Source organism: Etheostoma spectabile, chromosome 15 (genome assembly GCF_008692095.1).
Source record: "Etheostoma spectabile isolate EspeVRDwgs_2016 chromosome 15, UIUC_Espe_1.0, whole genome shotgun sequence".
Classification (NCBI taxonomy): Eukaryota; Metazoa; Chordata; class Actinopteri; order Perciformes; family Percidae; genus Etheostoma; species Etheostoma spectabile.
In genome coordinates this window covers 25,139,436-25,157,147 of record NC_045747.1, presented here as the reverse complement: position 1 = coordinate 25,157,147, position 17,712 = coordinate 25,139,436, and the positions used below count along the sequence as shown (strand labels likewise).

Genomic DNA, 17,712 nt, shown 5'->3' with positions numbered 1-17,712 from the left:
TGAAAAGACGATACAGGTGGGGGCTTCCTAGGCTCCTAGGAAGTGAGACTTTATGTCCATCCCGTGACGCCATGGGGCCCAAAAAGACTTCCCCCCCCCCCCCCCCCCCCCCCCATGGACTAACATGGTGAAAGAGACGGTAGTTACCTTTTAAATTCGTGTTTGCTATAATGAGGTTTTGAGACTATATACAGTACATTTCTGAAGCAAGTTTTAACTCAGGACTGATGCTAATGACAAGAAATATCTTAAAACAAAAACAAATCTGCATTGTTTGGTGGTCAAACCAAAGCTCATATCTGAAAAGGTAACAGAGAAAAATCAAGACAAAAAATGTGCAACTGCTAATATCCAAGATATGTAAAGCCAGAGAATTGTCAACCTCTGCTTAATCCATAAGCCTCAATGCCAGGAGAGGGGCGTGTGCCAGTGCCCGAGGAGCAAGGACAAAATTAAAAACTCAAATCCCTTTGCCTGGCACCTTAGCGTGCTCTAAGTGATTTGAGGGATTTAGATAAATGACAAAGATACAGCATGCAACAGAGTGTTTGGGCTGCAGCCTGTCAGCAGGCCCAAAAGTAGGGCTGCAACTAACAATTATTGTCTTTATCCATAATCTGGCCATTTTTTTGATTACTCGATAAGTTGTTTGGTCTTAAGCAGAGATCTTCAACAGGGGGGTCCGGGAGCCCAAGGGGGTCCTCGGAGTTACAGCAGGGTAGGCCACCAAATTATTGTTCTATATTAATTTTTTTGAAAGAGTTTTTTCAAAAATAGAAAATAGTGAAAAATGCGGATCAGTGTTGGACATTAGTAGCACTAACAGAAGTGTCCGCTTTAAAAATAACGACCCTCAATGACTTCCGACTCCCAAAAATACGATACATGACGTTCTCAAATGTCTTGTTTTGTCCACAACTCAAACACATTAATTTTACTGTCACACAGGACATGATATGGATCCCCTGGGTCTGAAATAAAGTTTATTAAAAACAACAAAATATTCACATTTAAGAAGCTGGAATCCGAGAATTTTGACATTTTTTCTTTAAAAAAAATGACTCACACCAATTAATTATTATCAAAGTAGTTTGCCATTTAACATAGGATATGAGTGGATTTTACACAGCCAATCTGGAGAGTTTTGTTAGTTTACAGCATAGTAGTAAGTATAAATTGGCAAACAAAGATGGCTTTGTTCCCTCAAGTATAAGGATTCATTATTTCTCAGATAATTCCAAAACGAATACGAACACAATTACAATATCGACTAAACAAGAAAATGCTCATGTCATGAAATCACTCCTTAAGGCTTCGTATTTTCCCACAGTGAGATCAATGTTATAATAAAAAAGAAGAGATTTGGCAGCCCTGGGAACAGCATTGCATTTACTCATAATCCATGTCAGCAGTGAGGGATGCAAACATAAAATCCAGCACTGTTGACTCCTGGTCATCTGCACTTCAACACGAGAGCCTCAAACCACAGTTTAACGCCACACTCTGTCCCATCGGGGAAAGGCTTCCAATTATTCGCCTCAAAAATGTTGCCGCATGTGAGTGATTCATCCCTGTGAGTAGATCCACTGTAAAGAAAATGAATAAAAAATAAGAACTCTGCAACTCTTTACCACTGAGAAAAAAATCCAGGAATTGTGCCCCTCATCCTCACAGAACACCTGTCTCATCCTCGTGGGTTTGTTTTTAGGGTGGTGGAGGAGATAGCTCCTGAATGGGGGAGAGTGTGTGTGTGTGTGGTGTGTGTGTGTGTGTGGGGGGGGGTGAAATGTTCCCAGTAATGGCCATGATGTGAATAATTCAAAATGAGCCGTGGAAAACACACAGGGATGAACATGTGCTGCTGCTGAAGAGAGCACTATAGAGGAGTGATTGAGAACAAGAGCCAACAGCACCTAAATCCCCACAGTGATCGTAAAAGACAGAGAGAGATACAGTTAGAGAGAGAGAGAGAGAGAGAGAGAGAGAGAGAGAGGAGAGAGAGGGAGAGAGAGAGAGAGAGGAGAGAGAGAGAGAGAGAGAGAGGAGAGAGAGAGGTGAAAGAGAGAGAGAGAGAGAGCAGGAGAGGGAGAGAGGTGTGTGTGTGTCCGTCTTTGTGTGTCGATAAAGAGGAGGAGATGGAGCGAAAGAAAAGATAGTGTTATTGAGTAACTGAAAGTCAAAGTAGTGCACACACACCTGGCATCCAGAGCGTTGATAAATAATTGACAGTCTCCTTCAAACACTGCCTCCTGTTGCGTGCGTACCTCTCTATAAATAGCTCCAATGATACCAACGATGGAAGGTTTCCCCCCCCACCCCCCGGCCCATCATTCCCCATCATGAGCCATCACTACTGGGTGGAGGGTATTTGTCTGAGCATGCAGAGTGCCCAGACATCTGTGCATGGACTCAAACTGACCTCGGGGTTGTAACTGAGAGACTGCAGTGACTGCGACGTTAGCCTGGATCAGGGACAGATCACTTCCAGGATAATGGCCCGTCAGATGTTTCGCTCTCTGTGTGTTGCACCTCTCAAACAACAACAACAACAACAACGACGACGACGACGACGACGACGACAACCACCTTCGAGCTAGCGAGCTACACATTGAAAATGGCAAGTTTTGAAGAAACTTTTAATCGTGCAAAAAGGCCGGCCTGCTGGCTTCTTTCGGGGAAAGATTGTAAAGATTTACCAAGAATATGTTTACGGCGTTTCCTCTCTGGGATCGATTGGTGGGACTGCTGCGGACGATGTACACACGGCGATACACAGGTAGGACCTAATGACATTTAAAACATGTATCCAGCTAATTTAAATAGCTCAGGTTACAGTTAACCTCATTCAATATTGTATGCACACCCCCATGTAACGTTTTCTTTTTGCGGGGTGCGACTGTTCCACCAATACAAGTTCCTTCCAGAGACCGTTTTGCAGAGTCACCGTCGCTGCGTCCGGAGCTTAGCTCCGCCCAAGATGATTGCGATTGGTTTAAAGAAATGCAAACAACTCAGAGTGGTTTTTTTATGCATCTGTTAATAACACATTTAGCTTTTTTTTGTGCATAGCAACTTTTACAGATAAAAGACAGACAGCACTGTGTGATTTAGTGAGACACAAATTGGACAAAAGGGCTAATAAACTGTATGTAACTACAATTTTCACTACTGTTGATGCACGGGGCAGCCATGTTGGAATTTGAACTCGGACTACTGCGATGTTGTCCGAGTTCTGTGCTCAGAAAATCCGAGGTCAGGGCGCGTGTTTCTGACCCTGAAAGAACCGACTTCCGAGTAATGGAACGCACTGGTACTCCACAGTAGAGCCTGACCGATTTTATACATTTTATTAATCAGAACTTTAACATATTTTAATGTTCCTGTTTCAATAAAACAAATTATTATCATATTATTTAAGTGAGAACTCCTAAATAACTACAAATATCTAATGTTAGGGAAATCTGTTCGTTTCTGGATTTTTTTTTAAATATATACCGGCCGATATATCGGCATATCGGATTTTTAAATAACTAAATATTCGTATAAGTATCGGTCTTAAAAATCCTTTATCAGTCGGGCTCTACTCCCCAGCCCTGTGGAGATAAGTCTGGCATTGCGGGACTAGGACGATGTAGGTTGTTTAGTCTTACCCTCTAAAACCAACCATAGCGTTTCATAAATCAGCGTCCCTTGCGTAAGGGTAACACGACCCGCGAGCAGAATGATAACGGGTGCAGCCAGACCATTCTCCAGCGCTGACTCAGGTCTTGCTACGCGACATTACCATGAGATTACATTACAATTTTTGATTTTTCTTGACATGTCTCAACCGCGATGGGATGCATTTCCATAAAATTTGGTACAGACAATTTTACAATTTGGGATTCAGTGTCTTGCTCAAAGACATAAGTGAGGAATTAAATCACCAATCTGCTCTACCAGCTTGGGACGCCGCAGTCTTTACGGGTTGATTCTAATAATTTCTTCCTTCTAGTTTCAGACTGAAATGCTGCTCCGTTTTAATCTACTTGGCGTCTTTCCTTTGAACACTCCTGCAGAACCAACTGCAAACGTGTGAACCCAAACAATAAAATCAGCTTCATCTTACTTGTTTAAACAGATGATGACGATCGATAGCGTCCCAACAACACATGATGAAAATGTTCTTCTGATTTCAAAATCATGAGACAGAAGTGCCAGTCGAAAATGAAAATCAAGTATGACGGTTGTACACTGGTAGCCGTGGTATCCTGTTTATCATGTTAGGCCAGTCACAAAGGCTGCTCATTGAATCCCACTCTCCAGAGATGGAAGCAGAAAGTCATTGTGGAGGCAGCGTGTATGCTGCCTCTGCTCGTCTGAGAGCAAGAACCTAATGACAGAAATGAAGGAGACAAAAAAGGGGGGGGGGGGGGGGGGGGGGGGGGGGGGGGGGAACGACAAAAAAAAGCTGTGATGGATCAGACAGACAACGGTTACAGGAACAAAGACAAGAGAAGAAAAAATGAGGGGCTGGTCAGGTGGAAGGCTCTGTTCTTGTGGCCTAAAATGTCGTCAACACACTTTCTGACTGACAGCGTGGGGCAGTGTCGAACGCTAACGCGTTGAGAACGTTGAAAAATATTTTTGTTTTCCGTGTGACGTGAATGAGTCACATTTTAAAAGCAGCACATGAGCCGAGGGTTGTGAGCGATGAATGAATATGACGTGGATTTGACCCAAAGCCTTTTGCTAACCACCCAAATAATCTGACCAAAGACAGTCCTAAATGAAGACAGTGGCTTAGAGTTGGAGTATGTGGAAACATTACTGTGCACCTCAGTGACGCTGACTGCCCTTGTTCCAACTTTCTAACATTGAACTCAGCACCATAGGCTTACTGCAATGTCATTCCTTTGTAAATTGACTGGATTATGGTGTTAATGTAATCATCCCTGTATTTAAGAAACAATGAAGACCATGTTATGTTTGTTGCATGCATCTGTTTTATACAATAACATTTTTGCATAAGTGCAGTGAATATCTGTGTGTATTTAGGTCTGTGGGTGTGGATGTATGCGTGTATAGGTAGCCATGCACATACTTAGACTTAGCTTACTTTTATACATGCTTCACTGTCCCTTTTTATTTTATTTTAATATTTACTATTTTTATTTTTTATATATACATTTTACCTTATTTTTGTCCTATACACTATTCACAATGGCCCTGAAAATTGGCGTTCTTGAAAAAATGCTAATAGAGTTTTGGAAGAAAAAAAAGAGCAAATCAGAGATTACACTGATTTGAACTTTTCCTGCACTTTGTTTGTTGAGTCCGTTTTGAAACTTGATGAAAGACAACAGCTCAGAAAACGAGGACTGATGTTACATCTTGTTGACAATGAACATTCAGAGGGCGGCCTCTAGCTCACCCAGTAAGATCAAGCCCCCCCATGTTGGCTGAGTCCTGCAGTGGCCCGGGTTTGAGTCCGACCTGGGGCCCTTTGCTACGTCTTAGCCCCAACAGCACCTGAACTGGAGGAAAAGGAGGAGCTGCTGCATGTTAGGCAGGTAGGTTTTGGTCTCAAGGAAAAAGACGGAGCCATGCAGACACAAACATGTCTCTCCTGATTGAAATGTTCTTTGCAATCATTCCTCGAAAGAACCCAGCAGGCCGGCCTTGTTGTCCAATATTTCTTCAAAACTTGCCATTTTCAGCGAGTAGTTTTCTAGCTCAAAGTTTGTTGTTCCCCATATCGAACAGAGTCTGAGAAGGTGTGGGACATCTAATGTCAGACAATCATCCAGGAAATATACTTCCGTTGATCCAGACTGGGATATGAGCAACAATCAGGCCATGGTAACATCAATATTACACTTTTGTTTCAGTTGGGGACGATATGAGCTTCATATTAATAAGGTATAACAAACATCGGAGCCCAGTGGGTCGAGTGGAGCCTGCAACATACACACTGTTGAAAACAGCGTTCACTTAAAATCGAAGAAAACTTGGGAGAAATATAATTGAAAACTATTGTACCGACGGCATTACTGGTGAATGCGACTTTGTGAGCTGTCTCTTTAGAAGATGCGTCCCGCCTTTAAGAGAGCAGCAGGAGAAGCTGGGGGGGAAATTAATTCTAATGAAGGCGCGCCGGCCTCCCGAGATGATGAGGTTTATTATTACCCTCCTGCTTCTGTGGCGACGCAGATGAGGATAGGAACACTACACACATCAATCACCACACACCCACACACCCACACACCCACACACCAATCACCACCCACACCCACACGACAGGAGCCTCTGGTACCTGCCACAGAGGTTGAGTTTAATGGCCATTGCAAACAGAAATATATATATATATATATATTCACGAACAGTGAAAGCATTAATAAGGCTTAAAAGAGTAATATTGCAGAACTACAAACTTTTCTATTTGTATTTAATTAAAGTTTTTTTCTAAACTGACATTTCTTGGTGAGGCCAGATTGATTTTTTTTTTTTTTTTTTAATCCATAAATCCTCACAGGCAGATTCAATTTAACTCAAGATAACACATTAAAACTGGACTTGGCGTGAAAGGCATGCCTCCCTGCTTAAATCATTTCTATCAACAACTGTTTAAATCATTGCAGTCAGCCTGGTTTCAGGCAATGGATCGACACACACTCTGGAAAGCCTCCACTCAGCATATCTGTATTCCTTACATGGTTGGGAGTGGGTGCTGCCTGCCAATCAACCCCAGCAGGGTTGGGAGTGATGGGTGCGCGAGGGAATTTCTTTAGATTAAATAACAAATCAGTCTGTTGATTTAACCATATATTTCTCTGCAAAACGAGATGAAGAGCTTGAAGGCACGTTTAAAGACAAATCTATAAGAATTCAAACAACTGTGCGCTGCCAATGTTAACTTTTAATTGCCGACTGTTTAACTTATTAAGTAATTAGACCCACGTAGCCTCTCTGAGAAGTCAACATCCCCCCCCCAAAGCAAATAGTAATTTGGTTTCCTTTTATTTCAAAAGCTCTCCACAACTTAATGAGAACATGTTTTCTGGGCCGGGCTCCCTGCAGAGCATGAGTGCAGTTTAAAGAAATGTCCTTCCACTGCTCCAGACAACACGATGCATCACCGCTGGTTCTAAACAACACTTAGTTTAAGTGATATAGATAGTTGCAGCTTAATTGTGTCTGTGTCACAGTGAGCAACCCCAAGCAAACAAAACCAGTGTTTTCCTTTTTAGGAAGCAAGCATGGCCTTGAAAACAACCTCCATGTCAGATAAGAGAGACGCTGACTATTAAAACATAGAACACGGACATATTTTCTACGGGGTACATGCCACAAGAGAATCAAGCCGGTTTTGGGCCCAATTGCCCCAGAATCCCTCATCCAGACAAATCCCCGATTGATGGTTCTAAAGATAATCTTGCTAGATTTTACTGTGGTGTGAGGTTTTGTTACAGTGTTCTTTACATCCCACGATCTGCTTGTGGAGGTCCATTCTGGCTGCACCGACTTCAAATCGCAAATTATATAAAGATGTTCAATATTTACGTTGTGATATCCTGTTGTACCGTATGTGGGGAACACGGACGACAGCCAAGGACACAGTCTAGTCTTGTTTTACCCAGGCCAGGCTTCTGTGGGAGAGCGGCGCTCATACGGAGCTCATAGCACTGATTGGCTGATCACGAAATAAGGAAGGGAGGGAAAGAGAGAGAGAGGGTGGTAGGAAACGGAGATCGTCTACAGCGCTAAGGCTACAGTGCAACAGACACTACCACCGGGGGGGGGGGGGGGGGGGGGCAACCTGGCTTCCCTGGGGACTAGGCATTTCCCAACATATCGGTATAGGCATTTATAATGGCCAATAAAAAAAAAAAATATCCATTTATCTCAAGATTTGGATACTGCTCAACTCTGACAACCACTGATAGCAAATCTTCCTTTCTGCACGATATAATCTTTTTCAATTTCCCCTTGTGGGATAAATAAAAGTATCCATTATTATTCTTTTACACTGTAGCAAAACATGCTTAACAGTTCCACATTTGGATGTTTTCCTATTATGTGTAAGGACTGATTAAACCCATAGCAGCACGGTTCTTCCGTTGTTGCCATCTTTGTATACTCAATATTTCCTGTTTTGTGATATCAACAACTGGTTATTTTTGAATGCGATATGTTCCACTTTTGAGTGGAGTCTGTCCCATTTTCAACATCTGTTAAGATTTTTTAAATCTTTTAGTGTGGGCCAGACATTAGACTCATATATACAGACAACTCTCATCTTCGCATCGGTTGGGGGCTTAAGGCTCTTAGCCAATCACCGCTGATCTGGGTCGGAGGTGAGAGAGGTCCTCAAACACAGAGTAGTCATATTTGGACCCTTCCTTTCAAGCTGCTTTTCCAGCTGGGTGGCTCTGAGCCACAGGAAGCCATTTCAGCTTGGCAGGGCAGACATAATCAAACAGGAGAGCGGAGAGGAAAACACACACACACACACACACACACACAACACCCACACACACAACACAAAACACAACACACACACACACACACACACACACACACACACCCACACACACACACACACACACACACACACACACACACACACACACACACCACACACACAACACACACACACACACACACACACACCACACACACACACACACACACACACACACACACACACACACACACACACACACAACACACACACACACACACACACACACACACACACACACACACACACACACACACACACACACACACACACACACACACACCACACACACACACACACACCACACACACACACACACACACACACAACACACACACACACACACACACACCACACACACACACACACACAGTTCCACTGTGGGTTAGAGGTGCATTTCTGGGCATGTACGTAGTGTATGTAAAGAGTGAAAAGAAACCAATGAGCAAAAAGAAATCACTTTTAAAAACCTTGGTACGGTGTCTGGGTCATTGTCTAATTTCAGCACACAGCCACCCATACCGAACAAATCCCATCTGTGGGCGGAGGAAAGGAAAAGGAGCGAAGTGAATAACATTGTGACTGCTGTGCTGTTAACGTGGAGGAGGATGAGGACCAGGCTTATCAACCCCTATCAGGGATGTGCCCATGGCGGCGGTGCGGAGAGCTGCGGTCGCTAACTCCCCGGACTATAAATAGTTGCTATGTGTCGTGACTTCTTTAATAAAGCAACACAGGGAAAAAAAGCTGAACAATTAATCGTTTTTCACATCAAAATCATGATTTTTTTTTTTTTCTTTTGTTACATGATTTATAAATGGTTTTGTAACTTGTTAAATATAATTGTTTCTATGGAGATTGCCACTTATTAAAAGCCCCTTGATGTTTTTTTTGGCAATTTTCCATCACATCTTTTTGTGAAACATAACACGGTTTAAATTTTTTTGTTGTGAAAATAAAATAAATCAAATCAAATTTGAAAGGATGCGATTAGCTGATCGTGAAGACAGTGATTAATCCAATGTGGATATTGGTGTAAAATTTGTTTTTTGGGTTTTTTTAATTATTTATCCCTCTTTATTTTTATATTTACAGTTTTTTGACAAGATAAATGCTGAAATAATGGTTTCTAATCGCAGATTGTTCACAGAAATATCCTATTTTCAGTGGATTTTTCCTATATTTTTTAATACTTTATTTAATGTGATCGTACTATCTAGATGCTGTTGTTAAACTGAGTCATATCAGAAATACCACTTCACAGGAATGTGGAGAAGGCGTATGACCGGGTCCCCTGGGAGACACTGTGAGAGGTGCTGCGGGAGTATGGGGTGAGAGGGTCTCTTCTCAGGGCCATCCAATCTCTGTATGACCAAAGCGAGAGCTGTGTCCGGGTTCTCGGCAGTAAGTCGGACTCGTTCCAGGTGAGGGTTGGCCTCCGCCGGGGCTGCACTCAACCATTGCAACCAATCCTGTTTATAGTATTTATGGACAGGGTATCGAGGCGTAGTCAGGGCGGGGAGGGGTTGCAGTTCGGTGGGTTCAGGATCTCATCGCTGCTTTTTTGCGTGTGATGTGGTCCTGATGGCGTCGTCGGTCTGGGACCTTCAGCGCTCACTGGATCGGTTCGCAACTGAGTGTGGAGCGGCTGGGATGAGGATCAGCACCTCTACATCTGAGGCCATGGTTCTCAGCTGGAAACCGATGGAGTGCCTTCTTCAGGTTGGGAGTGGGCCGTTTGGGCCGACCAGCCAATCAGAGAACCAATTGTCATAGCCACGTGGCTCCATAATTGTAAACGGCAGCCGATATTTCTCTCGGCCCCCTTTTAAGCAAGGGGGTGAGCCTCTCCTCTCTAAGCGTAGCTCCCATGGCGCCTTTTTAATGCTACGAAGCCATCACCTGCAGTTAGCATCCCATTGACTGCCATTCATCTTGGCGGTGAATAACTTTACACCTGAAGCGTTTCAAGACTATATGTCTGTTGTTTATTTCTAAAGAAACACGACAGTGTATAAAAGGCTCCATTACCTTGTAGTTTAGGTTATGGAGGAGGTTATGTCCGGAGAAGCAGACAGTTTGGACTGTTAGCTGTTTAGGTTTAATTACTAGTGTTAACTAGCATGTTAGTTAGCAGTAGTAGCCTTTGCCTATGTTATCTCCTAACATAACCTACGCTCTCCGTCTCTGCTGATTGGGAATGATTGAGATTTCTCTTGCACAGCTACCAGAAGACTTACAGCTTTCAGACGGGTTGCTCACGTCACATCTACGCCATTAAGCTCAGTTGGAGGCTGCGCAGTAACGCTCAGCATCACCCGAAAAGTGCTTCTATTTTCCTTCACCGGTCTCCGTCCAGAACAGCGGGGTCTGTTGGTCCACTTCTTTAACCGTCTATGCTTTTAAGCATCAATAATAATTTTCTTTGGCCAACTTCTCCAAATCCAACACACCTATCAGTATAGTAATCTGATGAGTATTTATACCACATACAAGTCTCTTTATATCACACTCATGGTTACCCTCTACAATCTACAGCCACAAACTTTTAGATTAGTTTGTTCAAAAACGGGCATGACTTGAAATAAAACAAATCTCCCTGCATTTATTTGATTATTTGTTTGCAAAAAAGTTAAAATGAAGCAATGACTTTTGGGAATTTTAAGACAAAAATAAGCAGAACGCATCTGCGTCAGTGTGGTCAAACTGACCGATTTGTTTTTAAAATCAAGTGCAGCTTCAGCTTGAACTTGCGCTAATACTGCTAGCACTAATGTTAGCAACACATCTTTAAGCCAGCACAACAGGGAGAAAGACAGGACAGCGAGGAATATGAGGAAGAGGAAGAACAAAACAAGCAAGAGGAGGATGAAGACATAGACATGGATAATGAATCTATGGAACTAATCAACAGAACAACAAGCCAGCTGTGGGTCTGAATGTGGATTAGCAGAAGCAACAGAGATGGAGAGCAATGCTGCAGGAGGGAGCGGAGCAACAGGTACAGTAAGGCTACTTCAGAGGACCAGATCAACCATGTTTTTATTATGGAGCCGCTGGCTCTGATGATTTATTCTTTTTTTAGGCAGTGGGGGGTTTTGGGAGAGGTCTTGCTCGGTGCAGTTTTTTTATAGCATGGGAGTTTTCATCACATCATGGGGCTACCCGAAATGAGTGTTTTTTTCTTATCAGTGAGCGGGGCCGTTTATTGGGGGGGGGGGAAAAACGACCCCCCCCGGCCCGAACCAGAATCAGCCAAAAATTTCTTCAAAAAAAAACCAATAGCCCCTAGCTTGGTAAAACCCAATTTCCATTTTCGGGGGAGGGCACATTTTTCCCAAAAGGAAAAATTTCCCCATTTTACAGCAGTTTTTTTGGGCCCTATAGAAACCCAAAAAGGGTTTCTCTTCCGTTTCCCCCCTCTCTGGCGTCACTTTTTGCGTTTCGTTCCCATCACTTGGCACGTATGCAAAAGGGACTTAGTCCACCTTCCTTTCTTACTAGGGGTGCCCCAACAATCCCCTTTTTTCCCCTGGACTTTCAAAAGAGCCACATTCACATAGAAAAGGGGGGAGGAGAGAGAGAGAGAGGGGAACCTCCCCCCAATTTCTCTGGGGTTTTTGAGTGGGAAAAAATCAAAAAACAAGGGGGCGAATGTAGACCAAAAATTAAGTCAAAGCCACGGGGGGGAAATTCCCGCGGTAAAAGTTCCCTTTTGGGTGTAGGTGTCTGCGTGGTGTGGACGCAGGATTTGAGTGTCAAAACCCCCACCCGCAAATACAAAAATACTTTTAGCCCAAACACCCTGACATTCAGTGTTTGGGAACGCCGCCAGCCGGGGGGGGAAAGGGGGGGGAGGGGGGCTGTGAACCTTCTTCCTAACTTCCTAACTTTTTCCCTGGGCTCTGGCCCTTTTTGGGCTAAATGGTAAACAAAGCACAGCTTTAAAAAAAAAATTGCTAGGCCCAAAAAGGTCCCGAACTGGCAGCAGAAGAGGGGTGGCTTTTCCGATCTTGGCTGGAACGGGAACGGTGTGTGACTGGGAAACGGCCCCGGAAAGCCTCCCATTCCCGCCGGGGGTGTGAACCCCGGAGGGCTTGCCCGCCCGCCCGCAGCAGCAGAGCCCCGGGTAAAAGGTGGCCGCGCCCAAAATTAAAAACGGAGGTGAAAAACCCAAAAAAAAACTATTTAAAGCCCCCAAAAATAATCCGAATTTTTCTTTTCAAATTCAAGAAGGGGTGTGATTTGGGGGTAGACACCCCTAGTGCTTTTAAAAAGAAATCTTTTTTTAGTTTCTGCCTTGCGTCCACACTTTCTTGGCGTTTCCAAGCCACAAAAACGGAGAAATTTTGGAAAAAAATGTTGCCCTAAATACTTCCCGAATTTTAACTTATACACCTATACAAAATACACTATACATCCATGATTTTTTAAAGGAAAAGTTTAAAGGCAGACAATTGTTCTTGGTTTTCCCCTGACACGTACATAAAACCCGTGGGTGTGAATTGGGATGGGGAGTGAAGGTGTTGTCACCGTGTTAATTCAATTCAAATTTTTTATAGTATCAATTAATATCTCGAGCACTTTAAAAGAGAGTAGGGTTTGACCCCATAATTTACAAGGGGCCCCCACAGTTCTATTCTTCCCTCTACGGTTTTGACAAAAAAAAAAGCCCGAAAAAAGGCAAATTGCCCGGATTTTAAAAAAGTAAAAGCACACAGAAAAAAAAAATCTTAAAATTTAACGAAGATAGCTCTGCTACTGGAAACCCCCCAAAAACATTTTTGGGGGACAAAGAAAGTTTTTTTTTCCTTGAAAAGCCCCTTTTAAAAAAATTAAATTAATTATTGATGTTAAAAACCCCTTTTTATGTAAAAGACAATTTTTTTGCAGCTCCTTTCTTTTTGCCCCTTTAGTGAGGCCCCCGCTGCCCCCCACAAAGCTCCCTTTTTGGTGGGGCATTGAAGCAGACTGCAACCCCAGGCCCTTACCAGGAAAAATTTACCGAGGGGGAAAAATATGTAAGAGCTAGCCAAAGGCACGAAGCAAAGAATAAGGCAAGGAGTAGACCATGATTCATGGGGAGGCAGAATTACTGGAATTACTTCCCTCCCCATTCCTGATACTGAGCAGAGGCCTATCTGGCCACATGTTTCCTCACTGATAAAACTGAAATCCATGACAACCTTGGTGTCTGCAAAGAGCCCACACTGGCTGATGGCAGAAGGCCTGGACAAACATAAGAGACAACTGTCACAAGAGATTTTCTGCTCTGGACAGAGGCCATCGTACTGCTCTCCCTCTCTCTCTCTCTCTCTCTGTCCCTCACGACGAGGCACATTTATTCCAATGCAGAATATTCTATTACAGCACAGTATTATTCTGAAATGATCCCTAATTAAACACATCAGAGGTTTTCACAGTCCCACAAAATGGCACAAAGAATAACACGGGTAGGGACTAATCATAGTCTGTAAGTGGGAGGCTAATACTGCAGATGAATTTTTCATACAAAGCTGGACCTCCAGCAGCTCAACATGTAAAACTTAGACATCTGTTTACTGATCTAACAAGATTCAATCTGTTGCATCAATGCACTCCTTTCCACAAATATGATATGCTTTGCATACTCTGCATGTAGCTGCAATCACTTTTAGTTACTACCCACAGCTTATGAACACAAAGACAGTACAAACAAAAGACTGTTCATTAATTGAGAGATTTGCCTTATAGTTCAGCATTCTACATTCCTGCAACTAATGCAAATAACCAATGTTCAACCTAACAATTCTTTTTGCTTTTCTCTGGAAAAGGAACTTAAATTCCTGGTCTCATTGTTGGTGGTACCAATCATCTGCTTTGCATCACTAGATGAAAAGTAGGGGGATCACTTAAAAGGTCCCATGGCATGAAAACGTCTCTTTATTTTTTAACATTACTATGCGTTCCCCCAGCCTGCCTATGGTCCCCCAGAGGCTAGAAATGGTGATAGGTGTAAACCGAGCCCTGGGGATCCTGCTCTGCCTTTGAGAAAATGAAAGCTCAGATGGGCCGAGCAGGAATCTTGTTCCTTATGAGGTCATAAGGGACAAGGTTACCTCCCTTTTCTCTGCTTGGCCCGCCCAGAGAACTACCCAACTTTAGTTTAGCGTCATCGGACGCAGCTGATGTCAGCTCCACTTTTGTGTTCCCTCCAGCTAGCATTGGATACATAAGTAACTAGATATTAAAAATGTTTATGACGTTGGCTTTCATCCAATCAGGGACAGGATTCTGCAAACCCATCCGTTCCTTCACCTAAATGAATCATGATGCAGACACCATCATACAGAGTCATTCAGTTTTTTTTTATATTTTATATAAGTGTTATGTCCTCCACATCTCACCGGCTCTCTGGGTGTTAACACGGTGCGGCAGCGTTTTCTAAGGTGGTGCCGACTCATCATGGCCGACCTTATCAGCAGCTTTCCAGTCCTAACCTCCTGTCATGACCCCCCGGCCCCATCCCTCCACTTCACCCCATTGTTGACTCTCGTTCTGAATTAAAAGGGCAACTCAGATCCCAAGAACACGCTCAGCTCAGTTCATGTGAGTATACCAGAGTATTCTGGATGAACAGAAACCTGAGGGGGTTTTCTAGTAAAATGTATCAATGGCTACAGGGAGCTGGACACTAGCGCCGCCCGATACATGGAAAATATGCAATAACGTTGAATATCGCAATAAATAAAAACTTATTAAAGTGTACTCAGTATATAGTACAGCAAAGATCTTATTTGATAGAAATTAATGCGTTTTCCTGTTATTTCTGAACAAAAATATATTTTTATGCTTGAGAAAATGAAACAATTTTAAAAAAAAAACTGTTTAAAAAATAATATTTAAATATTACCGTTAAAGCGGCTGGGAGAGTCCGGTACAGGCTGACTCTGGATGGTAAAATTAAGATTAGCTTTCATATTTAAGTTTATGTTCTGCCTGTTCAACAGGTTTTTAGGCTAAATTGCTTTCAACTACATTGGGAGATGATTTGAATTGCTAATTTTATTCTCATTTGTTTTCCATTTTGGCGCTGGCAATTTCCATTTGGGGCTGGCTAAAACCTCTTTTTTGGGGGGGGTGCACAAATTCTTCTATGCAGGAAAAACCCTACACAGAAATTTCTCTCACTATCACTTCATTTGTCACACTGCCTGGTTTACTCACATGCTAATGGAAGGATAAAAGTGTTTAAAAGAGGAGTAAATGATACACATAAGCAAGAGCTGGGCTTTCTCCCACGGACTAAAACTATCGACACAACCTTGGCTTTACAATCATTTAAAAAAAAAAAAAACTGTGCTGACAGTGCATTCCAGAAAGAAAAAAGCCTTTTCTTTGTTTTAATTGATACAAGTAGTCAGTGCAAGGAAAGGTCGCGTGTTGGTCACAACAGGGGTTTTACATCTGAACGAATCCAACGTATAGCCCCGGGAGTGTGAGACTTCCTCATCTCAATATCTCCCGATCCCATTAATGATGAAACAATAGAATAAATCATTGCAGTGAGTGCCTCGGGACACAAAGGGCACTGAGTTTGAGGAGATTTATTAGCAATGACTCACCAACAGCAAGTGTAGCGCTTCTCATGAATTATGCCACTGGTTATCACCCCACTGAAACTAAAGAAAAAAAAGGAAGGATTCCTATTTTCTCAAAAGTAAAAATGTGTTTAATAATACATGAAAACTACAAATTAATGGCTCATGCCGGAGCAGTTCAAAGTTTCATGCAACTAGTATCAGGATGCAGCGCGCCTGCAGGCCTGTCCTGGAGGAGGAGACGTCCTGAGACAAAATCAAACACCAAATCACCACACTGGACTCGCCGTGTCCGCAAACGAGAGATCAGAGGAAGGTGGCACACCAGAGACTGCCACACCGGTTTGGGTGGCATGAAAGCAGCACTGCAGAACAAGGTCTTCTAGACCAGTGATTCCCAAAGTGGGGGTCGGGACCCACAGGGGGGGTCGCGAGCCAGAGAGGGGGGGGTCGCAAGTTGATTTAAAGAAATAAAACAAAAATTTAAAAACTATTAGAAATAGCATATGTTAGCCATGATTTTAACACAAGATAAAACTAGTGGCTAAATTTAACATAAAACCAAGCAAATTTTATTGAGTTTGGATAATTGGTGTGTTGCCAATTCGATCACGTGGTTCCAATAAACACGCAAGTTTGGGTGTCTGTACGGCCGCTGTACTAGCTTGGTTGTGTTTGAGCCACGGAGCACAGTAAGCTGCGCTCTTAGTGTGGCTTTATAAAACTTATAATATGCCAGAATGATAAGAACGAAATAGGAAGGGAAGATCGGATTGGATAAGATTGATTTAAAAAAAAGATGACCAACCAATTCACAGCCTTCGTTTTTAAGATATTTTTTGGCAGTTAAGGCCTGTATTGTGTTAGAAAGTGAAGCATGATTAGTGGACAGAGAGAGGGGAACGAATGCAGCAAGGGCAAAGGCGGACATGATCCCGTGGTGTACATAGGTGGAGTGCTCTACGTAGGGAGCTACCCCGGCGCCGCTGCAGCGGTCCTTCCCGAGTCTTACCTTCCCGGGAGCGTTTGGTTTTGTTGTTATGTGGCGGGCCAGAATTGACGATTCTGGGTTCATGGACGCGCCACGCGCAGCATGGTGGACTTCCAGGCGTCATGTGGGACATTAGCCTGCGTGCGTAATGGTGCGCCTTAAACGTTGAGAAAGAAATAGTCTGGAGAGAGGAAAACAATTGATAAATCAAAAAAGGGTCCCTTTTTTTTACAGCTACATACTATTATGAGATTAGGGCCTATCTTGTCACCGGGCCTAGCAAAACCTGAGCAAGGTCTAATCGCCATCCCAACCACGTTGTTGCCCTTCTGTGGCCGTAGTACCGCTCATGCGGGAGGGCACGAGGTGGCTGGTCGTCATTGCGACAACGCAACACACACACACACACAGCAGTTGGTCGAGGTGTGTTTGTCTGATTCTCGATGGGCTGTTTGCCAGAAGACAATTTTTTCAAAGAAGCTGGAGGAGCAATGATGACGCAGGACTGGTGACGATCTCTCCGACCACTCAGTAGTCTGGCAGATTCACGTCACCTTTTGGTAACGCATAAGCTTGCTTCAACCCAACAAGATGATATAAAAGAAAAGAAAACAAAAAAAAGTACCGTTAGGTACCAG

General features: G+C 43.2%; 1 protein-coding gene across 1 annotated transcript in view; it reads right to left on the bottom strand.

The window, feature by feature from the left end:
• Window positions 1-17,235, bottom strand: part of usp43b (ubiquitin specific peptidase 43b) — an 82,769-nt gene extending 65,534 nt beyond the window's left edge. Inside the window, exon 1 of the mRNA XM_032536544.1 lies at window positions 17,096-17,235. Coding sequence (XP_032392435.1) covers window positions 17,096-17,158 — 63 coding nt within the window. The 5' untranslated portion in view covers window positions 17,159-17,235. The remainder of the gene's footprint in view (window positions 1-17,095) is intronic.
• Between the last annotated feature and the right edge of the window lie 477 nt (window positions 17,236-17,712).